This window comes from Pseudorca crassidens, chromosome 17 (assembly GCF_039906515.1).
Source record: "Pseudorca crassidens isolate mPseCra1 chromosome 17, mPseCra1.hap1, whole genome shotgun sequence".
Taxonomy (NCBI): Eukaryota; Metazoa; Chordata; class Mammalia; order Artiodactyla; family Delphinidae; genus Pseudorca; species Pseudorca crassidens.
This window is the reverse complement of record NC_090312.1, coordinates 37,265,462-37,293,169: the sequence shown is the minus strand read 5'-3', so window position 1 is coordinate 37,293,169 and position 27,708 is coordinate 37,265,462. Positions and strand designations below refer to the sequence as shown.

Genomic DNA, 27,708 nt, shown 5'->3' with positions numbered 1-27,708 from the left:
CCTTACAAAATGCGGTGAGAGAACTCTGGAGCCAGTGCTACGGGACGCACGGGCAGAGAAGGAAACCCAGAGGCGGTGCGCAGTGGGGCCGCCCCGCGGGCGAGAGCAGCGGCCCGCGCGCCTCGGCCCCGACACCGACCCCGGCCGCCCCACCTACCGGCGGTGAGCCGCCTCTCGGTCATGCCGCCGCCGCTGCCCGCGCCCCCGTCAGCCGTGCGGGAACGGATGACGACGCGGAGCGGCGCGCGGCCCCGGACTACGCCGGCCGCTGTGGCCCCGCCCGGCCCGAGTTGCTATGGAGCTGAGACAATGCGGGCGCCGAGCAGCGGGCAGTCACGCGCCTCTCGGGCCCCCCGGTGCCGAGGAAAGTACGCCGTCTGCCCCCGCCCGTCCTCCTTCGGGCCAGGGGCCGGCCTCGCCGCCAACGGCCGCGGAACGACGGGCGCCCAGACCCCGGCGCTGCCACCGCTAGGGCCCTGGAGACGCATCGCCCTCAGAGCCCGAACTAGCTGGGGGTCTCGTTCCTGTGGTGACTGCTGCTCAGGCCTGCTCTCCCCGCACAAGCTCCCGCACAAGCTCCGCCCACACCGTCCACAGTAAGAAAAGACCGGCTCCGAGCGGGTGCGGGGATGGAGGACCCTCTGGCTAGTCCTGGGAAGACGAGGAAGGAAGGGAAGAGTTTTCTAGATACCGAAGGAGGGGGAGTACTCGCCACACACAGCTCTTGAGCGCGTTCAGTTCTATGAATGCCTGTATAAAAAGTTAAATATTCACGTGCTTTAGGAACCAGATTTTCCTCACACTTTTCCTCCAATCGGTTAGGGCAGCCAAATTCTCAAGATAGCTAAGATTTTAAAATTACCGAAGGAATCATGAAGAGGGGACAATATACTGAGGTTGCCCATAGTGTATGTTCCCGGAAAAGTTATGATAGAGGAGTTTAAGTGAAGAGTGAAATTTGAAAAAAGAAAACCAATACCTCTAATTAGGAAAAAGTGAGCGTTTCTAGCAACGTCGTGGCTAACTCAGAGTTCCAGCCCAGACCTCTCCCCCTGAACCTGAGAATCCTAAATCCAGTTTCTACCCGTGGTAGCTCTTCTTGGATGCTCCCAAATCAAAATGTCCAAAGGGAAATTCACATTTTTTCCCATTTCTTATTTTCAAATTTCATCTTCTTACATAAATCCCATATTCAGTAAGCGATACCTTCTTCCACCAAGTGACTCAAGCCAGAAACACCATATTCACCCAAGCACTAGGTCCTGCCAATTCTACCTTGAAGTATTTCTGGAATCTGGAATCTGGAATCTTCTCTCCTTTCCCACTAACAACCAGAGTCCTAGCACAGGCTGCCATTTGGACTGCTGTAAAATACTTCCTAACTTGTCTCTCGGCCGTTGCTTCCAGTGGAGTTCCCCTTGAGTCCATTCTCCATGCTGAAAGCAAAATTATCCAATTGCAAATCTGACCTACTTGAAACCCTCAGTGGCTCCACATTTGCCTCCTAGGGCCTGCAGGTGTGTGAGTGCTTAAGCAAACAAGGAGTAAGACAAGGGGTGCTGGTACTGCGAGAAACCGTAACACCTGCTTAGTTATATTTATTTCCTCTTCAGCAGTACATAGGCAAAGACAAAAAAATAAAGCAATAAACCACTACCTTGGCCAAACAGAATCAGTGGGCCAAATGAAGTCAAGGGAGACTAGTGAGGAGAACAGGAAGGGGATGCGTGAGGGAACAAATCAACAATGGCTTTGTCGGCCCTCGTAAGGACTCTGGCTTTCATTCTGAGTGAAACACAAGCTATAGGAGTTTGAACAAAGAAGTACCACGATTTTACTTTTATTTGAAAATGATCACTCTGGGTGCTGTATAGCGAATGCAGATGGGCCAGGTAGTAGCAGGCAAGAGCGGGTGGCTCAGAGCAGGGTAGTAGCAGGTTTGAGTAACAGGTTTGAGATGGACTCATGGATTCTGCATATATTTAAAGGTAGGGCCAAGATGATTCCCTGACAAAGTGGATGTTGGAATGAAAGTAGTTGAGAATAATTCCAAGTTTTTTGCCATGAGCAGCTGGGAGGATGGAGTTGCAATCATTGGAGATGGAGAAAGCTGTGAGAGGAACACAGGTAGGAAAGAGGTTAAGAAGCCTATTAGAAATCTTTTGCATTCCTATACACCAGTGATGAAAAATCTGAAAGAGAAATTAAGGAAACACTCCCATTTACCGTGGCAACAAAAAGAATAAAATACCTAGGAATAAACCTACCTAGGGAGACAAAAGATCTGTATGCAGAAAACTATAAGACACTGATGAAAGAAATTAAAGATGATACAAACAATTGGAGAGATATACCATGTTCTTGGATTGGAAGAATCAATATTGTGAAAATGACTATACTACCCAAAGCAATCTACAGATTCCATGCAATCCCTATCAAACTACCAGTGGCATTTTTCACAGAAGTAGAACAAAAAATTTCACAATTTGTATGGAAACACAAAAGACCCCAAATAGCCAAGGAAATCTTGAGAAAGAAAAATGCAGCTGGAGGAATCAGGCTCCCTGACTTCAGGCTATACTACAAAGCTACAGTAATCAAGACAATATGGTACTAGCACAAAAACAGAGACACAGATCAATGGAACAAGATAGAAAGCCCAGAGGCAAACCCATGCACCTATGGTCAACTAATCTATGACAAAGGAGGCCAGGATATACAATGGAGAAAAGACAGTCTCTTCAATAAGTGGTGCTTGGAAAACTGGACAGCTACATGTAAAACAATGAAATTAGAACACTCCCTAACACCATACACAAAAATAAACTCAAAATGGTTTAGAGACCCAAGAGTAGGTCCGGACACTATAAAACTCTTAGAGGAAAACATAGGCAGAGCACTCTGTGACATAAATCACAGCAAGATCCTTTTTGACCCACCTCCTAGAGAAATGGAAATAAAACCAAAAATAAACAAATGGGACCTAATGAAACTTCAAAGCTTTTGCACAGCAAAGGAAAATATAAACAAGACCAAAAGACAACCCTCAGAATGGGAGAAAATATTTGCAAATGAAGCAACTGACAAAGGATTAATCTCCAAAATTTACAAGCAGCTCATGCAGCTCAATAACTAAAAAACAAACAACCCAATCCAAAAATGGGCAGAAGACCTAAATAGACATTTCTCCAAAGAAGATATACAGACTGCCAACAAACACATGAAAGAATGCTCAACATCATTAATCATTAGAGAAATGCAAATCAAAACTACAATGAGATATCATCTCACACCAGTCAGAATGGCCATCATCAAAAAATCTAGAAACAATAAATGCAGGAGAGGGTGTGGAGAAAAGGGAACACTCTTGCTCTGCTGGTGGGAATGTGAATTGGTACAGCCACTATGGAGAACAGTATGGCGGTTCCTTAAAAACTACAAATAGAACTAACATATGACCCAGCAATCCCGCTACTGGGCATATGCCCTGAGAAAACCATAATTCAAAAAAGAGTCATGTACCAAAATGTTCATTGCAGCTCTATTTACAATAGCCAGGAGATGGAAACAACCTAAGTGTCCATCATCGGATGAAGGGATAAAGAAGATGTGGCACATATATACAATGGAATATTACTCAACCATAAAAAGAAACGAAATTGAGCTATTTGTAATGAGGTGGATGGACCTAGAGTCTGTCATACAGAGTGAAGTAAGTCAGAAAGAGAAAGACAAATACCGTATGCTAACACATGTATATGGAATTTAAGGAAGAAAAGGTCATGAAGAACCTAGGGGTAAGACAGGAATAAAGACACAGACCTACTAGAGAATGGACTTGAGGATATGGGGTGGGGGAAGGGGAAGCTGGGACAAAGAGAGAGAGTGGCATGGACATATATACACTACCAAATGTAAAATAGATAGGTAGTGGGAAGCAGCCGCACAGCACAGGGAGATCAGCTCGGTGCTTTGTGACCACCTAGAGGGGTGGGAGGGAGGGAGATGCAAGAGGGAAGAGATATGGGAACATATGTATATGTATAATTGATTCACTTTGTTATAAAGCAGAAACTAACACACCATTGTAAAGTAATTATACTCCAATAAAGATGTAAAAAATAAATAAATGTTGAAAATTCCAAAAAAAAAGAAAAATTGTACAGATTTAACAGGTTTGCAGAGCCGAAATTGAGACACAGATGTAGAGAACAAATGTATGGACACCAAGGGGGGAAAGCAGCGGGGGTTGGGGTTGTGTTGTGATAAATTGGGCGATTGGGATTGACATGTATACACTGATGTGTATAAAATTGATGACTAATAAGAACCTGCTGTATAAAAAAATAAATTAAAAAATTTTTAAAAAAGAAAACAAAGACTAAAAGCTCAGTAACAACCTATTTGTCCATCTGGACGGGTTTGGGTTCTATTATGGTACAACCACAGGCAGCTAGTGAAAAGAATGAGGCAGCTCTGTATCAGTGATAGATAAGGAAAAGAGATAGATAAGGAAAAAGCAAGGTGCAGACCAATGTCACCACGCACAATGAGTGGGTTTCTTATTTGTTTGGTTTAAGAGATATGGGGATATATGTATATGTATAGCTGATGCACTTTGTTATAAAGCAGAAACTAACACACCATTGTAAAGCAATTATACTCCAGTAAAGATGTTAAAAAAAAAAAAGAAAATGATTCATGGAAAGAAACTAAGGATTAGCTGGATTTGATGGGATTTAGAGTGGCAAGAGAGAGAAGAAGCAGGAGAAAGCACAGGGGGAGTTTAGAAAACAGTAAGGGAGTCTGGTTTGGCTGGAAGAAAGTGTAGAGTGGAATGGTGGGAGAGATTGCTAGAAAGTTAGGACCATTAGGAGATCCTAAATTCTGCCACATCTTTAATAGGAAGCAACATAATTGGAGCCATGTTTTAGTACAAATAACCTGGCAATGGACACTAGGACAGAGTCAGATGGGCAGAAAGTAGAAGCAAAGAGACCTGTTAGGAGGCATTGAGCAGAATCTAGGCAGGATGTGATTATGACCTGAACCAGCACCATCTTTCTGCAGAAATGAGAATTCCAGAGGGAAAAAATTGGTAGCATGCCATCAGCATTCATAATCAGCACTCACCTCCATGTTTCTACTGCTCCTTCCACTCCTCTGGCTCCACAGTCTGTGATGAAGGAGCCAGCATGGCAGAGCCATTGGGCAAGAGAACACAGATGGCCAAGTTACGGACCCAGCCGCCAACAAGGTGTTCTGCTAAAAGTCATCCCGGAAAACAGTACACTCTTGTAAGTCAGCTAAAGTATTTTAATTACCAACTCTTAGTAACAACTATTACCAAAATTTATTCTATATACCCTTTAAAAATTAAGTCAAGGAACATTTCCCCTATCTGGCAGTGTCACACCACATCAATATCAAATATATAAAAGCTAAATTTACTTTTTTTTGAAGGTGAGCCAAAATCACCATAAATGAGTCTTTGGTGCCCCCTTGTGGAATGTTTAGTGTGAGCTTTGAAATATTTACCCTCCTCCACACAGAAACAATAATGGGTATTTTATTTCCATCTTTTAATATATTATACTATTTTTAAGAGACACAATTTAAAATAAATCCATATAAGTAACTTAATGCAAACCAGGAACATAAGAGATCAAATGTAGAAATGTTCAGTAGTTTTTTCAGTCATAAATTTTTGACGGTTTTGCTTTGTGTCGTAAATTGAGGAAAGGTAATTTAAAAAACTTAGCTTTACGCAGTGCTACATAAGTATCAAAAATGTTTTCTCGGGCTTCCCTGGTGGCGCAGTGGTTAAGAGTCCGCCTGCCGATGCAGGGGACGCGGGTTCGTGCCCCGGTCCGGGAAGATCCCACATGCCGCAGAGCGGCTGGGCCTGTGAGCCATGGCCGCTGAGCCTGCGCGTCTGGAGCCTGTGCTCCGCAACGGGAGAGGCCACAACAGTGAGAGGCCCGCGTACAGCAAAAAAAAAAAAAAAAAAAGTTTTCTCAGTAGTACTTCTACCATTAAATTATTGATAAGAATTCCATAAGACCTTATTAAGCCTTTAAAATAGCTGGAATAGATTTTAAAATCTATTATTTTCACCCGTAGAAATGCTATAATAAAATGATCAGATAGCTCTTAAAGTGTTGTTTCACTTTATATGACTTATCACAAGTTTATCACCATTTTTTTCCAAACTAGGGGGTCAAAATAAAAACATATCCATCATTCCTGGAATCAAGTAGAAGTCAAATAGAATATTCTTGCCCACTTGCTAGCAAGGCTGCAAGGGGGGCACACAATAGGGGGAAACGACAGAGACTGTTATCCTAAATCAGTAGAAGGTAAAGAATTTATTGGTTTTCCCCAGAATTAATACTAATTATTTTCCTAATGTCTTCATTAAGAAGTGAAACAGAAGAATAAAGTGCCAAATTTAATCATCTTTCTTGTTTTGGAATCTTGGGAACTGAGTAGTCCCATCAAGAAATGATCGGTGAGCTTCTTCTTCTTACTTACTCTCACACAATAATCAGAACCTATAAGAATGTAGTCATTACTGGAATGTGGTAATACTTATTCTTGTCTTCATGCCTTGTATCTTTAGATTACACAGACCTTGGGATGGAACCAGTGGCCTTCCTCTGGAACTGAGTTCTCAAGATAATTGTATTCATGCAGTTCATTTAGTTTATCAAATGAGATAGTTGTTTAAGCCACTCATGAGCTAAGGAACTACTCTATTCAGGCATAATTGTTCTAACTTAGAATTTTTTTCCTGGTATACCAAAAGATTTTTCTTAAATGGCAAAACAATCTTCCATTAAAGACATGGTAATTATATGCATCTTGAATTTATCAACAAGGGTTCTGCAAAGAGTTTTGTCACATACAAGTGGCAGACTACCTCTGCTAGAATCCTGGCTCCCCACACTTGCTATCTGTGTGATTTTAGATTATTTAACCTGATTCTTGGTTTCCTGATAAAAAAAAGGAATGATAACTGCATTATAGAGTTGCTTTGAGGAATAAATGAGTTAACTCATGTAAAGGACTTAGAACAGTGCCTGGACATAGCAAATGCTCAATTAATTGTTTGTTGAATTTTTTTTCCAACCAAACAATTTTCACAAGCAGGTTAGAGGTTGACTTTACAGTTTCATTCAGCATAGTGTTAATGATATCAAGATCATATGCTCTATCCCCACAAATGTTATTTCACTTTATTGTATTCACATACAGCCAAACGTGTAGTAACACTGATTGGTGTTAACAGGGTAATTTCACAATACATCATTTCTTTTAACTTCCCTTATTTATAGTTAAAGAAATATACTCAGAATCAATAAGTGACTTGCATAAGGGCACAGCTAGTAAGTAGTTCAGGATACCAACCCAGGCTTTTTGATTCCTGGCCTAGTATTCCTTGCATTACACCCTAACTAGTTAAAGAAAAATCAGCTAAAAGAGTGAGTAGACCAAACAAATCTATTGATTAGATTACACGTTTAAAATCAATTTAAGAAATCATTTAGATTCTACTTTTTCATGTAATCAAGCATTAATCAATGAAATCAAGCATTAAAAATTAACAAATTATTAGGATAGCGTTATAATGGTTTACTTGGATAAAAAGTTAACACTGATAGCACTAAAAAAAATCCACTCATTCAATAAATATTTACTGAGCACCTGCTGCTTGCCTGGTACCAGGCTAGGTGTTAGGGATACAACGGTATTTAAATCAAATATGACAGGCCTTCACAGAGCTTACAGTCTCATGAGGAAAGAAAATTAAAAAACAAGTTAAGCAAAGTGAAACTAAGTGCCACGACAGAGGAAGCACAGGACGCTATTGGAACATACGGCTAGGGTAGCTGCACCAGCCAGTTACTATAATACATAATAATTTACAACAATTAGAATAATGATGATTATTTTCTGGATATCTGGAGACTTTAATAAAGTTATTCATGAATACCATATGATTTTCTTCCAGTTAACCTACCTACCTCTTGAACTCATCACAAATGTAAAACCTACCAATAAGAAGCTTGGAATTAGCTTCACTCATTAACTTTTGAATTTCTACTCTGATCTTTTGTCTTCAGAAAGTTTTATTTTTATTGTAAACTCATTTAAATATGTGGTATTAAGTCCTTATACTATTTCACTCATATTGACTTTATTACAATACTCATCCCAATTTAAAGCCAGAAATTTTTTTTTTAATTGAACTTCCATCGTTTAACAGTTCCTTCAGTAGAGAGGAACACATGTCGATTATTGATTTCTAAAACTAAATGTGGTAAAATCTTCTTTTTCACCACCAGAGTGAAATAAAATACTACTTTCTTAATGGACTGAGCAACCATAAGATGACAAATGTGACACACTGAGAGGGCAATGTGACTGCAGTATACAAAGTGCCTCCTCATGGACCAGAGATAGGATTCCAGATTTCTACATTGCACTACTGACTGACAATTTCATGTGTAACAAGGTAAAGGAAACTTACGTGTGACTTATGGGTGTTTATTACCTAAGACTCTCATGGTGAATAACCACATATATCTAATAATTTACTTTTTACATCTTAGTCACCAATATTAAGTAAATTTTATTTAACCAGAAGTCTGCCCAAATATGACATTAATTAAATTAAGAGAAAGATTGAGATTATAAATTCAACAGAACTTCTGAAAACATTTTATTTACATTTCATTTCAGTCAAATATTCAAAGATTTTGAAATCTATAAGGCCATCTATCTCAAGTTCAGAATTTTTAATACTATTTGGAAAACTACTTTTGAAAAGTAATCGAAGAACATTTCAACACATAGTGATGAAATGCACAATTTTTAAATGTTACATGAAACAGTTAAATACATATATATAACACTGAAAATTCTTTATTTAAAAACACTAAATTATTAAAATGAGTAAAAATGACATTGTAAAATAAGATTTTTTCAAAGCTCACTACTTTAAAGAAAACATACAATGACATGGATCACAATATATACAAAGTAGGAAATAAATCATCATCTGTCATTGATGGGAAGACTTGCATGCTTTCAAAATATTCATAATTTTAAGCCAAACAAAATGTTGCTTAGAGGGAATCCTTCTTTTATATGTGAAGTCTCTTTAGAGGCGTTTTAAATTCCTCTTACTCTGGGCACTTCCTGGAAGAGCATCTTTTCTATTTCTTGGCTTTGCTGCTCCTCTACTACATTCTTCAGACCCATGATAAGCACACAAACATAACACACAAAAGTCAAAACCACAGGCTGTGCTGCTACATAGTCCCCTTTTCTTATAAGGCTGGTACTTAGCAGGGGACTGGCACCTTGGGCAAGGTTTTAATGCTTCATCAATAAAAAGTGTTTTGGCAACCTGTAGTAAAAGCACACAAACTAAATCTTCCATTTTCGCATAGAGAATTGCTTTATTTCAAACTCTGTAAATATTTAATAATTATGATACTCACCTTAACATATTCTTCCTGTTTACTACTTAAGTGAGTAACAGAAGAACTCGCTATAGGTGTCAAAACTTCTCCCCAGGGAGAAAATGTTGAAACTTGTTCTTTCTGAAAACCTGGTGTCCTAGCCTGTGCTTGCACAGATCTTAAAGCTGATCGATTTAAAAGATGGAGCCGAGTGGCAGCATCATCAACATTTAATATAGCCCCCTGTGGTAAAAGACAAGAGGGGTCAACACTGTAATATCAAAAGTTCCAGGACAGCTTTCTGATGCACATGTATTTAAATGTTTGGAAGTGGTTTTACACTACTGGAATTTTCTCCCTAAACCTTTCCTTTTTAGAAAAAAAGGGAAAAAAAAGAAAAAACCCTCTCATCTAGCATTTAAAAGTCAAAGAAAAAGAAAAAATTAAGACAATAAATGCTAGCTTTAAGTTTGCATGCTTGGTTATTTTTCTGTTTAGAGCGTGGGTTTGCAAACTTTTCCTGAAAAGGACCAGATAGTTACAAGCTACTTAATTGTTGTTTTAGCAAACACAGCTATGGATATATGTAAATGAAAAGAGCAGGGCTGTGTTCCAATAAAACTTACTTTAAAAACACAGGTGATGGACAGGATTTGGCCCACAGATCAGAGTTTACCAAGTCCCCTTTTAGGCCAAGGTGTAAGAGGAGGTGAATCAAAGCTTACTATGGGACATCATGGAATTCTTTGAAGGTTTCTTACCTTAGCCGCATGTCAGAAAAATAATGGGCCTGGTTAGACCATGAAACCCAATTTGTTTGGCTGGTTTATACAAATACCAGATACTTGCAATGCTTGATTAATTTTTACACTTGAGTTTTAAACAGCTTTGATATTTTAAAAGGAGAAAAAAAAAGTCTCTTATTTGAACTGGATTTCCACATTACTCAAATATTTAGCCAAGAAATATTTTCAATGAATAATCCTTATAGCCTTCTATTTTGTTAAGGTTGGGAATGAGAAAAAATAGTAAGTTTTTTTTTTAACAAATTGGCATTTGTAACCAATTATCAAATTAAAATGTACTACAGGTGAATTTCCTTAAGTGTCCAACTATAATTGTGTTTCCTCTCCCTTGATAGTCTCCTTTTGCCAGAGTTGGCTCCTAAATGGGGAGAGTTAAAAATATGAGAAATGACAGTAGGATAAGTATAGGAATGAAGTTAGCTGGCCATGAAAAATTATGCCATTAACAGTTTAACAACATATGCATAAGTGTGATGGATGAATATTTGTTTTCAGAAATTAGAATTAATACAGTTGAACTTATTCAAGGACTCAATACATCTCTTTATGTTACACTTTATAAATGATTTGCAGCCTAAGCTAGAAGCGTATGACACAAGAGCATACTAAAAGAAGACACCCACTGGATTTCGATGCAGTTGGCAAACACAGTGATGCTGCATGCACCAAAAAATGAATAGAGATATGTTGTTGAAGCAAATTTCATCCACAGAAGAAACATTCATTCATTTAACAAACATTCATAAAACATCTACTAGGCGTCGAGTGAATAAAACAGTCGAATCCCTGCCCTGTTGGAGCTTAAAATGTGTGCTACTATCTCTGAACAGTATAAGGTCAAGCAGTCAACAAAGGCACGCATTCATGAGCACCAACATTTTTCAAAATATAATCTCCATCACGTTACCAGAATATAGTTAAATGTGACAGGGGAGTCACCTTACTGATGTTCATTTCCATGATTATAAGAAAACAGTGAAGACTACAGTAAATTAAGAAATTCGATGGAAAAAGTGTGATATTCTGATTTTAATGGTCATTCTCACTGCTGCAAAGCAAACAGATTAAATAGAGATCCTATCACACATAGCTGGTGTGTGCGTTTTAATTTTTACATATAAAGGGCTTTCAGTGACACTATACAAGTATGAGGAAAACCACCAAACAACTTTGTTTTATAATTTTTCTGTTTTGGTTAATGATATACATTAGGATAGTTCAGGTAGAAAGCAACCAGTCCATTTCAGAAGAGGAGGGCAAAAGGCATCTGGAAGGATGTCTCTGAGGAAAAGAGGGAACAAGTAGAATACCTGATACATTCAGAGTTAAGAGGAGATTTCCAGTTCTGGCGGATAACAGGAGATGAGTCAGGGATCTGTATAGAGAAACAATAAGCAAAAAAAAAAAAAAGGAAGAAGAAAAGAAAGAAACTGGGCAATTATTAACTCTGAGGAAAAAAGGTATAACAGGTATAATCATACTGTACTACATGTCACAGCTGTCAAAAAGTCATAAGAATCTCAACGCAGTCTTAATAATGTCAGCACCTAATTCTAATTTGCTCCCAAACAATGGTGTAGTTACATTCATAAGATAGGAGAAAGGACTTCAGAGGGAGAGGTGGGTAGATAGGTAGTGGTGAGAGGTTAGAGAACTCACCTAGTCCCTCTATAGAAAAAAACAAAAGAAGAAACAGCAGTAAAGGCATGCCATTCAGAAATATGGAGGTAAATATCAAAAGGAACAACTAAAAAGTGATTGCCTCGATGGGGCAAGAATCAAGAGTAGGAAGGGCAGGAGAATATGTGCTTTCTTATAAGCCTTAAAGTGCAATTTGATGTTTTAAACCATGTACTGTGTCTACTGAAAAAAAAATTTAAAGCAAATCAGAATAAAGGAAAATACTCAAGTAAGGAAAAAGTACAGTCCTTTAAGAAACCAAGTTAAAAAAAAATTGGTGGCTAGGATATGAGGGTAGAATGCTTTATCTAGAACTACCCAAAGGCTTACCAATACAACATGTTTCTTCCACATAGGATGTAAAGAGTACATGGAGCTAAAAGTTTAATATTAATGGGTACTTGCTTAAAAATGTGCTTTTGGTCTGTCCTTAGCATGTAGGGAGCCACTCTAAAAAGATAAGTTAAGAAGGAAATTTATATCTTCAGTATTATAAGCTCCCAGAGCCAGCAGCTGCAGCAGTAGCCTAGAGCCGTGAGTCAGTCGTGAAGGATTATTATAGGTGAGAAGGTAAAACGTTTCTTCAAATAAAATAGAAAGTCAATACTTTAGTTAATAGCGGTCCCTAATATTTCCTTGGAATGAGAAACTCCCCAATCTGTATCTAGGTGTTCATATTAGTTTATACCATGCTTCATCTCAGTTATTATATTTCACCAAATTATAAATTTACTTATGTTATTAAACACTTTTTACTAGAACAAGAATAAGAAAGTTAATTCTCAGAGTTTCTTTTGGTATTGATGCCTAAGAAAGGTCTAAAAGTTGAATATACAGTAAATATGGGTGCCAGAGTCATCAGATGCCTGTTATACAAAGTAGTATCCCCAGAAAGAATTAATCAGCTTCTGTAAAACTTTTCTTGTAACTTCAAAGCTGGACCTCAAATCTTCAAGAGAGCACAAGTTTATGATGTCTTACAAGTACCAATCTGCCATGCTCACTCACCTCCAGGCCTCCATATATGCTATTCCCTCTGCTGAAACACTTTCCCTAACTCGTTATTCAGCTCTCAGCTGAGATGCATTTTTTCCTCCTCTTGATCCCCACTCCTTTTAAATGTTCAATAGAGAGAACTCTAGGCTTCCTCTAACACACCTGTACTGTAATCCCCTGTTTGTAACTATCACTCACTGGGTATCACCCACTGGCACTGGGTATGAGTGCCAGGAAAGCAAGGGATCACGTCACAAATGTTCACATTGTAATCTGAGCAACTGCATGTAGTATCTACTCAAAAGACTGGATGGGAAAATGCTATAAGGATGTCTAACTATGAATAGGGTCCAGCATATCCTATTCAAATGGTATTCAAATACTGCTAACAGCATACACACTTAACAACAAAACCCAGTAAGATGTTCTTGATGTCAGTTAGGCTACTCCACTGATGCACTGGGTAGAGATGGAGTTTGGGAAAAATAAAGAGTTTATGAGTGCATGAGTTCCCTGGTGGCCTAGTGGTTAGGATTCCAGGCTTTCACTGCCGTGGCCCAGGCTCAATCCCTGAGATTCCACAAGCCACGTGGCACAGCCAAAAACAAACAAAAAAAGAGTTTATGAGTCAATGTTGGTAAATGGAAAGGTTAAAAGATAGCAGGAAAACCAAATGAGGTTGTCCAGCCATATGGGATTATTAGATATTTATACAAATCCATTTTAGAATAGTATTATATACATTACCTCAGTATCTGTTTTCAGTTGTGTGATATGAAATTTCCTCCTCTGATTTGCTTTTTTATCTTGAATAATAATTTCACGCCAATTTTTGCTCACTTTCCAAATACTGTAACAAAAAGATCAGTCCTTATATTGTATATATTCCACAGAATTAATATTTTTCATACATGACAATAAGAAAAAATCATTTTAAAAGATTTTGGATAGTTTATTTAAAGCTAAAATTTTACATTAAAAATATGACTTGATCTGCATAGTTGTGAAAGAATACCTATTAAAATATGCCAGCATCATATTGACAGATTACTATCACATAAATGGTTAAGGAAAAAACAAAGTGTCATATAAACCCAAATGAGTCCACTGTGAGGCTGATTAAGAGGATTTAACTTAGACATGACACTAAGATTAAAAATTTGGAACATGACATGCAGCAAATGATTATCAACCGTAGTGCAAGAGATTCTATAAATTTCTCCTATTATTGTATTTAACAAATTTCTGTCACTTTGATTAAATAAACACAAAAGCAATCAGTCCTTTATTGGAAGTACTAAGTGCCAAATACAGTTGATCCCTGAACAACATGGGTTTGAATTCTGTGGATCGGATCCACTTACAGGTGGATTTTTTCAGTAGTAAATACTACACAGACTGGTTGGTTGAATCCAGGGATGCCGAACCGCGGATACGGAGGAAACTCGGATATGGAGAGCTGACTATAAATTATACAAAGATTTTTAGACTGCATGGCAGAGGGTCAGCGCCCCTAATCTCTGGCTGTTCAAGGGTCAGCTGTAATAAACATTATTGTGGGTAGCACTACAAAGTTCCTATTTTATAAACCAAAGTTTATAAGACTAAAGCAGCTAAAGAAAAACACAATTTATGTCTAGTGATTGCTTATTTATCAATAACTTGGACTACATTCATTATTAAAGAAAAGCTAATCCTGCAACTGTTAATATGGTCTTTTTTTATTACTTTAACTTAACAAATCACTCAAAGTGAATGAGGTCAGGAGAAGGTTATGGAGGGCCCCAGGTTACAGTTGAGTTGTCAACACTACTATTCTTCCAGTTACCGTGGCCACTTCAATTGCCATTGCCTCTCCTTAAGCCGATACATGTGCCTTATATCAGATAGATGGAGAGATATAGGCAGAAAGTCACTCATTAATGGGGAAGAAATGAAATACATGTTTGGGTATTTGCCTCAGCTATTTCAACTTACCGTAATTTCTCATATTACCAAGAATAAGCGCTGCCAAGATTATACATGCACTCTGCAATACAAATACTATAAATCTAGAGGGATGGCAGCAAAGGCAATTATTGAAATATGACTGAATATCATTTGTTCCTACAAGCGAGCAGAGTCACCCAAGTTTTAATTCTAACTGGTCTGTATCCAAATACTCCAGCATATAAAAATAAAATTCCTATGTCGCAGCCATCTCCTTATTTTTTTAAACAAGTAATTTATCTCATTTGAACATTTTTTTAAAGGCACATGTATGTAGGCCATTAATCTGCTTATCATCCTACTTGGGTTACACCAAAGACATTCCTGATCAAGGCTATTCTGAAAGGACTTAAACCTTAATAAGAGTTTTGGGAAAATATGGGCTTAGAAATCAGAGGGCTCAGCTGTAGACCTGGATCTGTTTCTGTCTCCTTGAGTGACCATTGGCAGATCACTTCTCTGGAGCTCAGTTTTCTCATCTGCAAAATACATGATAGGACTAGACATTTCAGAAGACTTCCAGCTATGAGATTCTACGATTCTCTACAATAGCCTACACTTAATTTATGGGGAAAAGGTGAAGAAGGGTTTTAATAGAAGCAGGGGCCATAAAAGAGTAAGGATTCTATGAACCCAACTCTTCACACATACCTATGGAAAAAGAGGCTCACTAACTCTCTTGCATGTCCTTCCCCAACCATGATCTTACAAAAATCCTGTTCCACATGGCTTCCCTCCTTCCTGGTCACGGCATTCCCAAGGGCCTTGTCTTCTGATAGTCCTGCACTTCGCAAAATTGCCAGTATAAACACAGTTTCTCTTTAGTCTTGTAACTCTAGTTCCTACCCTCAATACTCCTATATATGTGACTTCGTTTCTCTTTACTTATGAAGCGACATTCAGTATACTGAAATTTCTGTGAAATTTCTGAGACACTGAAGAATTTCACTAAACCACCTTTGACAAAATATAAAGTATCCAAGATAGAGATGCTAAAACAAAATTTCAAAAAAAAGTACTCAACTAACAGAAAAGCTTTCCAACTTAAAAAAAAAAGTGATAAAAGGCAGTTTTATTTCAGAAAAAAAAAAATTTCTTACCTGCATAGGCTTTCTGCAGCCAAGGAATCTAAAACCATAGCAAGAACATGCTTTAAGTTTCTGTATTTTAATTCTGTTAAGATGTCCAGTTTTTCTATACCCATTTTCTTGCCAATCAGGCCTGCAAGTACACGCTGTAGTACAGCTATTTTCCCCCCGTCCCTTTCTTCTAACAGTTCATGTGCACCGCTTTGCTGGAGTCTTTTCCTTTTGCTTTTCATAAAGAGCTCATGCACTAACTGCAAGGCTGGGGTCTTTGATAAATTCTTAAAGCTTAAACTCAAATCCCCACTCTTATTGTCACTGCTTGGCTGACTCTCTGAGATGTCTGAAGTGGCCACTGGTGTTGATTCAGAGCCAGAGAGGTTGGGCTGCTTTTCTTCTTCTGTCTCAGATTGTGAGCCTTGCTCCCTAAGGGTGGACAGTCTTCTTAATCTTCCAAGACGCCTTGATCTTCTTACCGTGTCCCTGACTTTGAGAGTTCCCTTATGTTTCTGAAGCAGTTCTTGGAAAGAGCCCTCTTGGTCAGTGAGGGAATCTTCTGATTTATCCAAGCAAAGTGAGTTAAAGCCACTGTCTTCAGGTGTTGAAATATTGCGTCTCACTTCACCTAAAGGAGAAAGCCTTTGACTTACATTAAATTTAACATTTGCTACAAGATTACTTATTGGAGTCACAAATATGTCCTCATCTGTTCCACAAGTTGTTCCACTGACCGAAGAGCCCAGAAGTTCAGGATATGTATTCTCATCATTAATACACAGACTGCTGTCGCTAAAGTCATGTGTGATAGAGTCTTTAAAACTATTGCCTTGAATTGGAGATATACATTCAACTTCAAATAGGCTACAGTTATCTTTGGAATCATCAACTGTGGACGTCTTCTGTTGAGAAAAATTAAGTCTCAATTTTTGACTGCTGGAAGTCGCTTCTTCTGTTTTCAAAGTGCTAGTAACTAAAGAACTAAAATTATTTTGCCTTGGGAAACCTGAAGCACTGCTTGGAATATTTTTTTCTAAATTGGGAACTTGGCTTGTACTACTTTCGAGAGAACTATTTTGTGATTCAAAGTCCCCCTTTAGAAGAGAGAAAGATACATCCAATCTTCTGCGCAGTAAAAATTTTTTTCCACTGACTTTAGGAGTTTCACAAAGGTCTGGGGTTTTATCCTTTTCCTTCCTGGGGAAGACAAATCTCTTTCTTTGAGTGGGAGACTCTAAACTATGTGTTAGGGCCAGACTTGAAGTTTCAGGATGTTCACGGATTAAAGTTGAGCCTCTTTCTTTCTTTCCAAATGATTCTTTATCTGTATTATCAAAGCTGCACGATTTTAACAGCTCACTGTAGCCACTATCTTGAAATGAAGATGTGGAACAAAAGTCTCCAAAGCTGGACGACTTGTTGTTGACAATAGGAGAGTCCACCTCATTTCCTGCTCCAGTGCCAGCTTGACCTGAATGCCTTTCTGACATCTTCAAAATCTCTGTTTCTACAAAGTGAAAACAAATTTTATTCTTCCTTTGAAATGAACAGTCTGGCGGCTTACACCAAAATACATTACTTGTTATGAGCACAAATAATAATGGAAAATTGTATGGCAATAAAAAAGTTACTTTAAAAAACAAATTACTCTACACTATACTCATGTGTCTCTTACATAAAACAATGTTTTAACATCGCGAAGACCAAAATTTCCAGGAAATAAATATTCACAGATTACCTGACTAAGCATAGTCTAGGCACCATGCACAAATATTTTCTTGAACTACACTTGAGAAAAAAAAAATCTCATGGCATCATTTTTAGATGATTTTATTACTTTATGACTTTTACAGCGCTAAAGTACATTATTGTAGTTTTAATATTCTAGCTTATTTGTGCTGACCTATATTTTGTCAGTTGGATATTTCCTTTCGATATTTTGCGATGTAAATAAAGCTGCTTAAAAAAAAAACTATATGCTGATTTTTAAACATGTATTTGGGAAATGTGTCATGTAAGTGCTGCCACTAGATTAAACTGCAATATGGCTAAACAACTCTAGGATAATGTCATTTATACTTGTAACACGGGCCTGTCTCAGAAACTCAGTCCTCCTGACCATTCACAAGGTCTAAATTGGCAGACTTTCACCTTTGCAAAGACTCTTTGGCTCACTAATAAATTACTAACACATTCTTGAGTTAGCCAAAATGAACCCCTGCCCCACAGATACACGGCCATGTCAAACCTGGCAAGTTATACTCATTCATGCCTCATCTTCTAAATATTTTCTATTTGGGGGAAACCCACCCTTTATAATATTCTTGAAATTGCAAATAAAGAATTCAAGTATATTCCTTAAAGAAGAAATGTGATTCAGTTATTATATTTGTAAGGAATGACACTAGGAAATACTTCACTCATTTGTTTTTAAGGAAATACTTTACTCTTTCACCTTTTCAACTCTATCATTGCATTCCTTCTTTGTGGAAACTTGAATTACATCTTAGCTCAAAGTATAAGAAGAAAAGATAAGAAAGTTATCATAGCATATATTTCTGCAGACTATTCAAGGGACACTAAGAAAATTGTCATTCTTTCAAAGTTTTCTCCAGGCCAAGTACACGATTCTTCTCTATTAAAAAGATCCTGGGAAGATGTATTTTAGTTGAGTATAATGGGAAAGTAATTTATTTATGCTTAAGTTACATCAGTTAAATATGTAAATGAATGAGCTTAAAAAAATTGCTACAATAACCACAAAACCAAATAGTTTCTTTATGGTGTAATGATCATTAGGAGATCATTATTACTGGGCAAAGTATCTAGGTGTTTTTCAGTCTTTAAAACCTATATTCCATTTTGGTAAATCTCACACATGTTCTCTTCTGATTTAGATTCCCTCAGATTGTGACAATCACTGCTCTCTTCCGTACATGCTTACCAGCCAAAATTATCAAACTTTGCTTTCTATAATTCATATTTTATTTTTAAACAATTTGTTTTCAAAATATTAAGTTAATAAGATAGAATGTGTTTTCAAATTACACCTCCATCCACGAATATTTCCCCCTCTCTGAGAATCACTCTATTAAGTTAACAGTTTTCACTCATTTGGTAAGGTTAGGTCCCAGCCTTTTTTTTTAAAGTTGCAACAAATGTAACTATTCTGCTACTTCACCACTAGGTGTCTCACCATGCTAGAATTTGGGAATCTGAGAGGCAAATTGTTAGAAACAAGAGTAGGGGTGCAGAGATCATCCTCTCCCTGCTAAAAACCATAAACCGGTTGCTTTAAACATACAAAAAACTTCCTAATTTTTTCTGTTCATCTACACATTTGAAGTTGCTTCCACCGTGCTTTCTCTGATGTCATCATTTTTTTCACCTTTCATCATTTTCAACCCAAGACATTGGTCTCAAACAAAATGTGGTTATTCAAACTTTAAATTTAAAATTATTTATGCAAAATCGTGGAACGCCTGTTGACTTGTTCAATTTTACTGATTCAACAGTTCACTGATGAATCAAACAAGCCTCTTCAATATTCGTTTTTTAAAACCAGACTCCTGATAAGGATTGAGAACACTTATCTCTATAGCGCTCTTAAAAAAAAACAAAAAACTGATTAACTCAATGAAGTACTTACAATATGATAACAAATTATAACCAAATTTCCTTCATTTGTTAAAGTGTAAAATCTTACCATCAGTAAAGCTTGAGTTCTTAGACGTCAACGTTATGTAGGCTTCCAAAAAAGGAAATTTCTCACTCTGCCTTTAAAATTCGTGCCAAAGTAATACCACTTAAAGAGAAAATTTTAATTTGAACAATTCATTAAAACGTGCAGTAGCACGATACCGGCTAAAATTTGTATACGTGAAGTACATGCTACAGGGATTAGTTCTAACACTTGAAAAGGCCTAAATCATTTTGAATTTCCTCCAGCTTTCCGGACAACAGTAATTTTAATATCTTTGTTTTCTCCAGCTAGCCTTGGAATGGAGGAAACTTCCCAAATTGGGGTTTCTGAGATGCAGTGTAAGCTGCAGCGCGGTCATCTCCTCCCCCAGGAGCAGTCGGCGGGTGGGTGGTTAACGGTCTCCGCAAGGCGTCAATCGGGCCTCTCATCCCTCCGCGGACCCTCCCCAGGCCAGGCTGTCGGAGGGAGGCCCGGCCTGGCCCCAGGGCCCAGGAAGCCACCCACGGGCTGAGGGAGGGTGGGCCGTCTCCTGGAGCAGAGCGAGGGGAAAGTGAACGGCGTCGGGGCGCCTCTCTAGTCCCGGCACCCAGGAAGCAGAGCGAGAGCGGTCGCGGGGCCAGGGAAGCCCGGAGGCCGCCCAGCCCGCACACACCTGGCGTCCCCCGCTCCCGCCCACCTGGAGACCCGGGGCGGCCGCACCCACGGGGTCGACGGGCGGGCGAGGACCGAGGCGGCTGCCTCTGGAGCGCAGGGGAGGAGCCGCGGCCTTGCCTTCAGCGACGCCAGGCTATGGCAACCCCCACGCCAGCTTCGTGTGGGGCCGCCACGTTTCCCTCCTTCGGTTTGAACGGCCCGCCCTGAGTAACCGCTGCGCGCCGCCCCGCGCCGCCCTTTCCTCTCGCTCCGCGGCGCCCCAGCCGGCGGCCCCGCGACCCGCAGGCCCCCGGCCCAGCCTCCGCCCGAGGAAGTCTGTACTCGCTTTCCCATCCCTCCATGCCCACACCCCTCCGAGGCTCCATGAGGGCTTCCTAATTTGATAGGCTCTTCTCCCCTCCCCATTTTAACTTTGGGGAACACTGTATAGAAAAGTTAACAGGTCCTACAGTGGGATGCTATTAAAAATAATGTAGGAAAACATTCACTTGAAAATGTTTCCGGAAATGAAATCAAGCGTGAAAAGCAGGTTACAAACAGAATGACTCATTTTAGGTTAGAAGTTCAGCTATACACAGGATAAAGTCTGAAAGGTTTGACTAACTTGGTTACAGCATCTCTAGACATCATTATGCTTGTTTTTTTAGGCATCTAAAAAGGGATGTTTTATGTGCCAGGCTCCATCCTTCTGCTCTTGGCAACTTCTTCCTAATTCTTTTTTTCTGGCTTCTTTTCCTCTACTTACTCCCTAAATGGGCGTCCTACCCAACATTTTTCTTACTTTACCATTCTGTGCTTACATAATTCTCATTCAGAGTTAAAAGGATTACTTTAAAGCCAGTAACAGCCACTGCTACCACTCTCCTCCGACAGAACATTTCTCCATGTGGATGCCCCACAGTTATCCTAAATGCCATATATCCAAAATCAAACTCACTAACAATGATTAAGCTCTGACTATGTGCCAATTATTGGGCTAGGTACTGGGAATACAAAGATGGAATGGCGCAGTTACTGCCCTGAAGGGCTCACTGGTGTAAGTGCTATAGTAGAGGAATGGTAGTAACACAAAAGAAAAGGGATCAACTAAATCTACGGCGGAAGAGTGGGCAGAGCTACCTTTATATAGACTGTGATATGAGGTGGATTTTGATTGAAGGGTAGCATCTTTAAAGACAGATAACAGGTGATTCTAAACTTGAAACAAAATGTACCAGCAGGAAAATTGAAACAGTTGGGCACATTAGAGAAACTACAAATAATTTGTTACAGCTGGAAACTAAGACTGGTTTGAGGAAAGGGCAAAGAAAATTCTTGACAAGGGGAAGAAGCTAAGCCGTGGAGAGTTTTGGATGCACATTAAGAGTCTGAAGTTTATCCTACGCGCGAGCTTTCTCTAGTTGCGGTGAGTGGGGGCTACTTTTCGTTGCAGTGCGCAAGCTTCTCATTGCGGTGGCTTCTCTTGTTGCAGAGCACAGGCTCTAGACACGCGGGCTCAGTAGTTGTGGCTCATGGGCTCTAGAGCGCAGACTCAGTAGTTTTGGCGCACAGGCTTAGCTGCTCCGCAACATGTGGGATCTTCCCGGACCAGGGCTCGAACCCCTGTCCCCCACTGGCAGGCGGATTCTTAACCGCTGCACCCCCAGGGAAGTCCCAGGAAATGTAGGACATTTTAGAAGGACCACTCTGGTGGCAGAATGGAAGACAGAAGGAAGAGAGGTGAGGGTGGCTTAGGAAACTACTGCATTACTCTGGAAGATAATGGGGGTGGAGAAGAACCTACACCTGATTCAGTTGGCTGAATGAACTGCATGCAGCAGGGGGTGAGGAGCGAAGAGTACAGGTTTGGGAGAAAAGATGAATTTAGTGCGAGGTTGTTACGTTTGTGGTACCTGTAGGACTTAAGGCAAGGAATTGGTGAATTACACATTCTTCAAGATGGCACCTCCCTGAAACCTCCCTCACACGTTCAGATAGAATGAGTAGTGTCCTTTCTAGGTCCTCAAACCAGTCTCTATTACAATCAAGCCTCTATTTTGCCACTCCCTGCCCAGCACTTGCAAGCCTCCTCTCCTGAATTTTCTCCATATAATTTATCACCTTATAAAATACTGTATTATTTACTTACTTTGTGTAAGGTCTGCTCCCCACTCCACTGTAAACAGGGCAGGGGATTTTGCCTATGGTTAAATAAAAGCCACATGACCCCAAAACACGATTAAACATTGCCCTTTTCTCTTTCTCTAGTAATTTTTCTTTAGATATTTTGTTACAACTGAAGAGTAAAAGAATGTATCATAACTCCCTTCTATTCACTCGAAGAATAATTTTACACCCCTCCCCACCCCAAAAATGGCAAAAAGACACCTAGTTACATGTAGCTTGCCCTAGCTTTACTCATATACCGCAAATGTAAGCCACTGAGCTATATTTTCCTATTCTTTACACATCACAGTCTTTGGCCTTTTCCCTTCCCTTTCTGGATTGGGTGTAATCTCATTACTGACCTCAGAATTCTAAAACCCATATGTTTTCCACAGAGCTAACGCTTCTTTTGGAGACCATCCAGGAAAACATACTGAAAGGGTTTTCCATCACCATGATAGTCAAGCTATGCAGGTATACTTAAATGAGTATGATCAAGAAAAAGGAAAACAGATACTCAGGGGGAAAATAGTAACTTGCATCTCCATAACCATATTATTGCAATGTAAGCATTTAAAAACACTAGTATCCAAGTTGGCAAAACAAATGCCCTCATTAAGAGAGAGCAATGCGATGATGTCCGGCACGTAGCAAATGCTCAAGAAAAGTTAGCTGTCACCATTGATAACAGCGTCCACAGACCATGCTCCAAAATGATCCTAAAATTACTGGTTCCTGCTGATAGGAAAGAGAATGTTGCATTGGGAACTAGCCTCGACATGAACTCTTGTTGAAATTCTGGATCTCCTTGCTATAACTTGTCTTTACCCTGACCCTCTGTAGGGTTCCAGGACCCATTTGTATTCTACATGTGTTGATTCATTCTGATCTCCACAAACTGTGTTATGTACCAGCATCATCTTGATAACCTCAAGCTGCATAGTCAGAACCCAGGTCAGTTTGCAATGATTAAAGTTACACTTTCTGGATCACTCCATAATCTTTCTCTTATCATGACAATGGTTTTACCTAGTATTTCTTGAGTGAAGCTAATTTTGACTGTTCTATTGGATTACCTCTTCCCTTTGGTTAAGAGGAGGGGTATTTCGTAAGAGAGCTGATGATTAAAATATTTATGTTCTATCTTAGCCTATCTGTGGAGAAAGAAGCAGGACAGTCCACTGTGTTTCCTGGAAATTTAAAAATCGGCAGCTAGGAAGACTGAGAAAATCGAGTTAAATCTCTCAGGCTGGTCTGTGGAGGTGCAACCAGTTGGAATTCCTTCTGGAAGTGAAAGGTGAGGCTCAAGGTTCCCAAGTTGCTGGATGGAAGACCGAAAAGCGGTATAGCCTGCTTAATAAAAACCAAAGTAGTGCATGTTGGGCAGAAAGAAACCTGCTTCTCAGATTAACTAAAATAGTTATTAACAACTGGTTAGTTTCTAAATTTTAATAACTTCATTTTCTTCTCTCTCGTGATATAAGTAAAATACCTGCTGTGAAAGAAGCAAACAAATGCAAATGTTGTGAACCCAACTGTTACTAGTCTCACTAAAATTTTGATCTTTGAAAGAACACGCCTCCACTGGACAAGTCGTTTTGTTCTTCTGGGGAGGAATTAATACATGGGATGAAAGGAGGGTCAATGGACAGCTACCACTACCTAAATCCCTTAGCTTTAAGTGGGAGTAATTGGCATAGCTGCCCGCAAGCCCACCTGTGCTTTAAAACGAGTAAAAGGAGGGGATTACAGGGATGACGGGAGCCTAGGAGAGAAAGGGGCGAAAAGCAAAAACGAAATGATTCTAAGGAAGGATAGGGGCGGCTGCTCCACTGCCCCGGCACAGGTATCAAACGACTGGAAATGCATAATCTGAAAAGTGCTTTTCTACGTGGAAATCAGCGGTGGAGCCGATTCTTCTACGTTCCTCGGAGTAACGGTCAGCCTAGGATTCCACGAGCACTTCACTTGGGTTTCTCTTCTAACCCTCTGCCCTTCTGGAAAAGTGTTACTTTCTACCGACTTCATATGTCAGAGAAACAAACCTCCTTCGACTTGAGGAGCTTCTAAAACGCTTTACTTCCCTGAAAAGTGAAAACAGGTGAGACCGAAACAAGCACTTTTGTCCGGAGTCTGAAATACAGAAAAAGCAGCAGCTGGGCTTCCCTGGTGGCGCAGTGGTTGAGAGTCCGCCTGCCGATGCAGGGGACCCGGGTTAGTGCCCCGGTCCGGGAAGATCCCACATGCTGCGGAGCGGCTGTGCCCGTGAGCCATGGCCGCTGAGCCTGCGCGTCCGTAGCCTGTGCTCCGCAACGGGAGAGGCCACAGCAGTGAGAGGCCCGCGTACCGCAAAAAAAACACAAAAAAACAAACTAAAAAAAACAAACCAGCTTCACCACCTGTACTCAATTCGGCTTTCTCTGCCACACCTGGGGCGGAAGGGGCGGGGACTCCGCTTGCGTCATAAGCCAGCGCCGGAAGTTGGCTGCCATACAGCGGCGAGGCGGAATCTGTTCGGAGGAGCAGGGAAGTTTCTCCGTGTTGCGTGGGTAGGTAATTGGCGGATTGGGGGGGGTGGGTATTTGGGCCAAAACTGGAAAGACGCTAGGGGCTAAACAGGTCTGGTGTGGGGTTAGAGTCGGGAGAGACTGGGGATAGAGTCGATGCTGTTAGGCCTTTGCCTCTTTAGCTGTTGGGTTGTTTGCCTCTTTAGCTGTTGGCGTTTTAGCTGTTGGGAGTTATTTCTTTGTTCTTCCCTTATCTTCGGTTCGCATGTTCTCCTGTTGAGGGATACAGTTTTTTGGCAATCTCTTGCTAAAGTTTGGAACTTGTGTTAAATGAAGACGCGAGCTTTGCAGTCAGATCTAAATCTCTGACTCTTAACAGATGAATAATCCTGCCCAAATTAACTTCTTTAAACCCCAGTTCCTTCATCTGTAAAATAAGAGTAATACCTCCTAGAATTGTTGTAAAGATTATAATGAAATAGCATGCATAATTGAAATGACATATGTAAAGTGTTTATTACTGTGTCCAGTTTGGGGGTAAATGCACAATACGTTGTTTTTTTTGTTTCGTTCCTTAGACCCACCTATAGGATTTGAAAAAAGCACAGATTAGGAATTGGGACCTTTTTAGCTTTCTCCGAGAAACATGAGGCCTGGTTAGATTTGTGAGGACGCCATTTGAGATATTAAATATTTGAGTCTGTGATTTCAGGGACAACAATGGACACCCAGAAGGACGTTCAACCTCCAAAGCAGCAGCCAATGATATATATCTGTGGAGGTAAGAGTAACGCAAAAGTAAGAGTATTTCACCTCAGTTTTAAAAAAATTATTGCATTTATCTTTGGCTTAAATGAGTCATCTTTAAAGTTAGAAAGCAGAACAACTTTAACAATCTTTAAAAAAATCCTCTTATTAAGATTTCATTTTCTTTCCTAGGAAAAATGCATTGTCTGCCACTCTTTTTCTTTCTCCCTTAATATGTTGGTAATGGCAACATACCCTTGAGACTGAGTATACTATATTTTAGTGCTTTGGGTGAAAAGTATGCTTAAGATAATTTGCTCGTCTGTAATATTTCTCTTTTAGGCATTGAATAAACGTGTTTTGTTTCTAGAATGTCACACAGAAAATGAAATAAAATCAAGGGATCCAATCCGTTGCAGAGAATGTGGATACAGAATAATGTACAAGAAAAGGACTAAAAGATGTATCCTTCTAACTAAGCTTTATGACTATGAGATAAGAGGAAGTGAAAAATAATGCATGGTTTGATAGTCAAAGACTAATTTCTGGTAAAAATGGTAACAACTTGGATTACTTACCAAAAAAACAAAAGGCATGATTAGCACTTTCATGGACCAGTACTCCAACGTATAGACATATACTAAATAATCTAAATACTAGTTGATTTTGGCTTTCATAAGTGTATTTTTTCAGGGATTCTGTATATAAGTACTCATTCTTGAGCTTCAGTTTATGGGCAAACTAAATGATACAAGGAGAAATACAGATATTGAGTTTGTATGCTACCTAATGGAATAAGTGAGGCTTACAAATTAGCTGAAAGACTGAGAGTAAATTGTTATGTAGTAACTACCAGTGTTTTTTAGATCACTAAATTATCACTTTTAACACTGCTTTAGTGTTTCTTGGTGCATTGGTCTCGTATCATGGGGGGGGCTAATAATTAAAATAGTTTATTTTTTTAGTTCATTTCTAATTATCATAGTAAATAGTGAACTTCATTCTTTTGTGCATTTTAGATTAAATAACTAGCTTATTGCAAAGAGAAAGTGACTTGGAAGTATTAAATTTTTAATATAATTTTGATGTACTTATTTTGTCCTTAACTCAGTTTTTGTATAGTGGTGGTTTTTGATGCTCGATGAAAGATGAAATACAGAGGAATGTCTTCATTTGGATTTGGATTTGCTATTAATGTTGTCATATAGCTTTTGATTAGTGTACTTTATGAATACAACTGTATACACATGATTTCATTTTAAAAACCATATTGTATTTAGGTATCTATTAATAGCTTATATAAAGATATTTTTGTTCAGTTACATGGTTTGTAATTTAATTTTATCGTATATGTAATCTGACACACAATGAAGGTTAAAAGTGATTCCCCAAACTACACTTTAATCAAAACCTAGAATCATCTGGGGCCCTTGTTAAAAAATGAAGTTTGCTAGGGCCCTTTAAAGGTCTGATTAAGTAAGTTCCTAGGAAACCACTGTTTTACATCACCAATTGTTTGTAAACTCTCCAGCCTCATTTTGTATAGAGTATACCAACGCACTTACTATCAGTGTGCATACCTCATTTTGAGTTATAATTTATTTGTTAACTTGGCATAGGCTTTTCTGTATTTGTATATAATGCTTGACTGTTTTTTAAATCTTTGGCAAGGGAAAAGAAACTTTAATGATTGCTTTCTCTAAGGCAAAATCAACCCCAAGTAAAGTGGATGAAGCAGACTATTAAGGCAGGTGCAGTTTCCCAGGTGTAATCATTCATTAAGGTAAAAAACTCTGCTTTCAGGATATAGAAAAAATAGGAGTTGGTTTACACTAAATTGGATGAATGTTTAAAGCTTTTGCCTTGATAGGGATATGGATGCTCAGATACTCCATCTGTTCCAGGATTCGATTAGATATATTTCAACTT

At 39.2% G+C, this 27,708-nt stretch overlaps 3 protein-coding genes across 13 annotated transcripts in view; 1 reads left to right on the top strand and 2 right to left on the bottom strand.

The window, feature by feature from the left end:
* RGS22 (regulator of G protein signaling 22) overlaps positions 1–331 on the bottom strand; it is a 165,950-nt gene extending 165,619 nt beyond the window's left edge. For all 5 annotated transcript variants that reach the window (XM_067711622.1, XM_067711624.1, XM_067711623.1 and 2 more), the window contains exon 1: positions 158–331. In XM_067711622.1, the coding sequence (XP_067567723.1) occupies positions 158–182 (25 nt within the window). In that variant the 5' untranslated portion in view covers positions 183–331. The remainder of the gene's footprint in view (positions 1–157) is intronic.
* On the top strand, positions 281–27,101 carry POLR2K (RNA polymerase II, I and III subunit K). Of its 6 annotated transcripts, XR_010936242.1 has the most exons (7): positions 281–596; positions 23,369–23,479; positions 23,675–23,822; positions 24,010–25,074; positions 25,745–25,813; positions 26,122–26,242; positions 26,902–26,957. XR_010936242.1 is itself a non-coding variant. In XM_067711639.1 (4 exons), exons 2-4 carry the CDS (start codon positions 25,753–25,755, stop codon positions 26,922–26,924), a joined length of 177 nt encoding a protein of 58 aa, XP_067567740.1. In that variant the 5' UTR covers positions 24,924–25,074; positions 25,745–25,752; the 3' UTR covers positions 26,925–27,101. The 6 variants fall into 6 exon arrangements, 4 of the variants coding, with proteins under 4 accessions (XP_067567739.1, XP_067567738.1, XP_067567740.1 ...); XR_010936241.1 differs by having other exon boundaries at positions 23,675–25,074; XM_067711639.1 differs by lacking the exons at positions 281–596; positions 23,369–23,479; positions 23,675–23,822 and having other exon boundaries at positions 24,924–25,074; positions 26,150–26,242; positions 26,902–27,101.
* FBXO43 (F-box protein 43) lies at positions 8,113–20,248 on the bottom strand. 2 transcript variants are annotated; one of them, XM_067711635.1, is made up of 5 exons: positions 19,730–20,248; positions 16,042–17,530; positions 13,700–13,802; positions 9,510–9,713; positions 8,113–9,415 (listed from the first exon to the last, which is right to left on the bottom strand). In XM_067711635.1, the coding sequence occupies exons 2-5, from the start codon at positions 17,511–17,513 to the stop codon at positions 9,167–9,169; spliced, it is 2,028 nt and encodes a 675-aa protein (XP_067567736.1). In that variant the 5' UTR covers positions 17,514–17,530; positions 19,730–20,248; the 3' UTR covers positions 8,113–9,166. The 2 variants fall into 2 exon arrangements, with proteins under 2 accessions (XP_067567736.1, XP_067567737.1); XM_067711636.1 differs by lacking the exons at positions 8,113–9,415; positions 9,510–9,713 and adding an exon at positions 11,266–11,651.
* Positions 27,102–27,708: the final 607 nt, after the last annotated feature.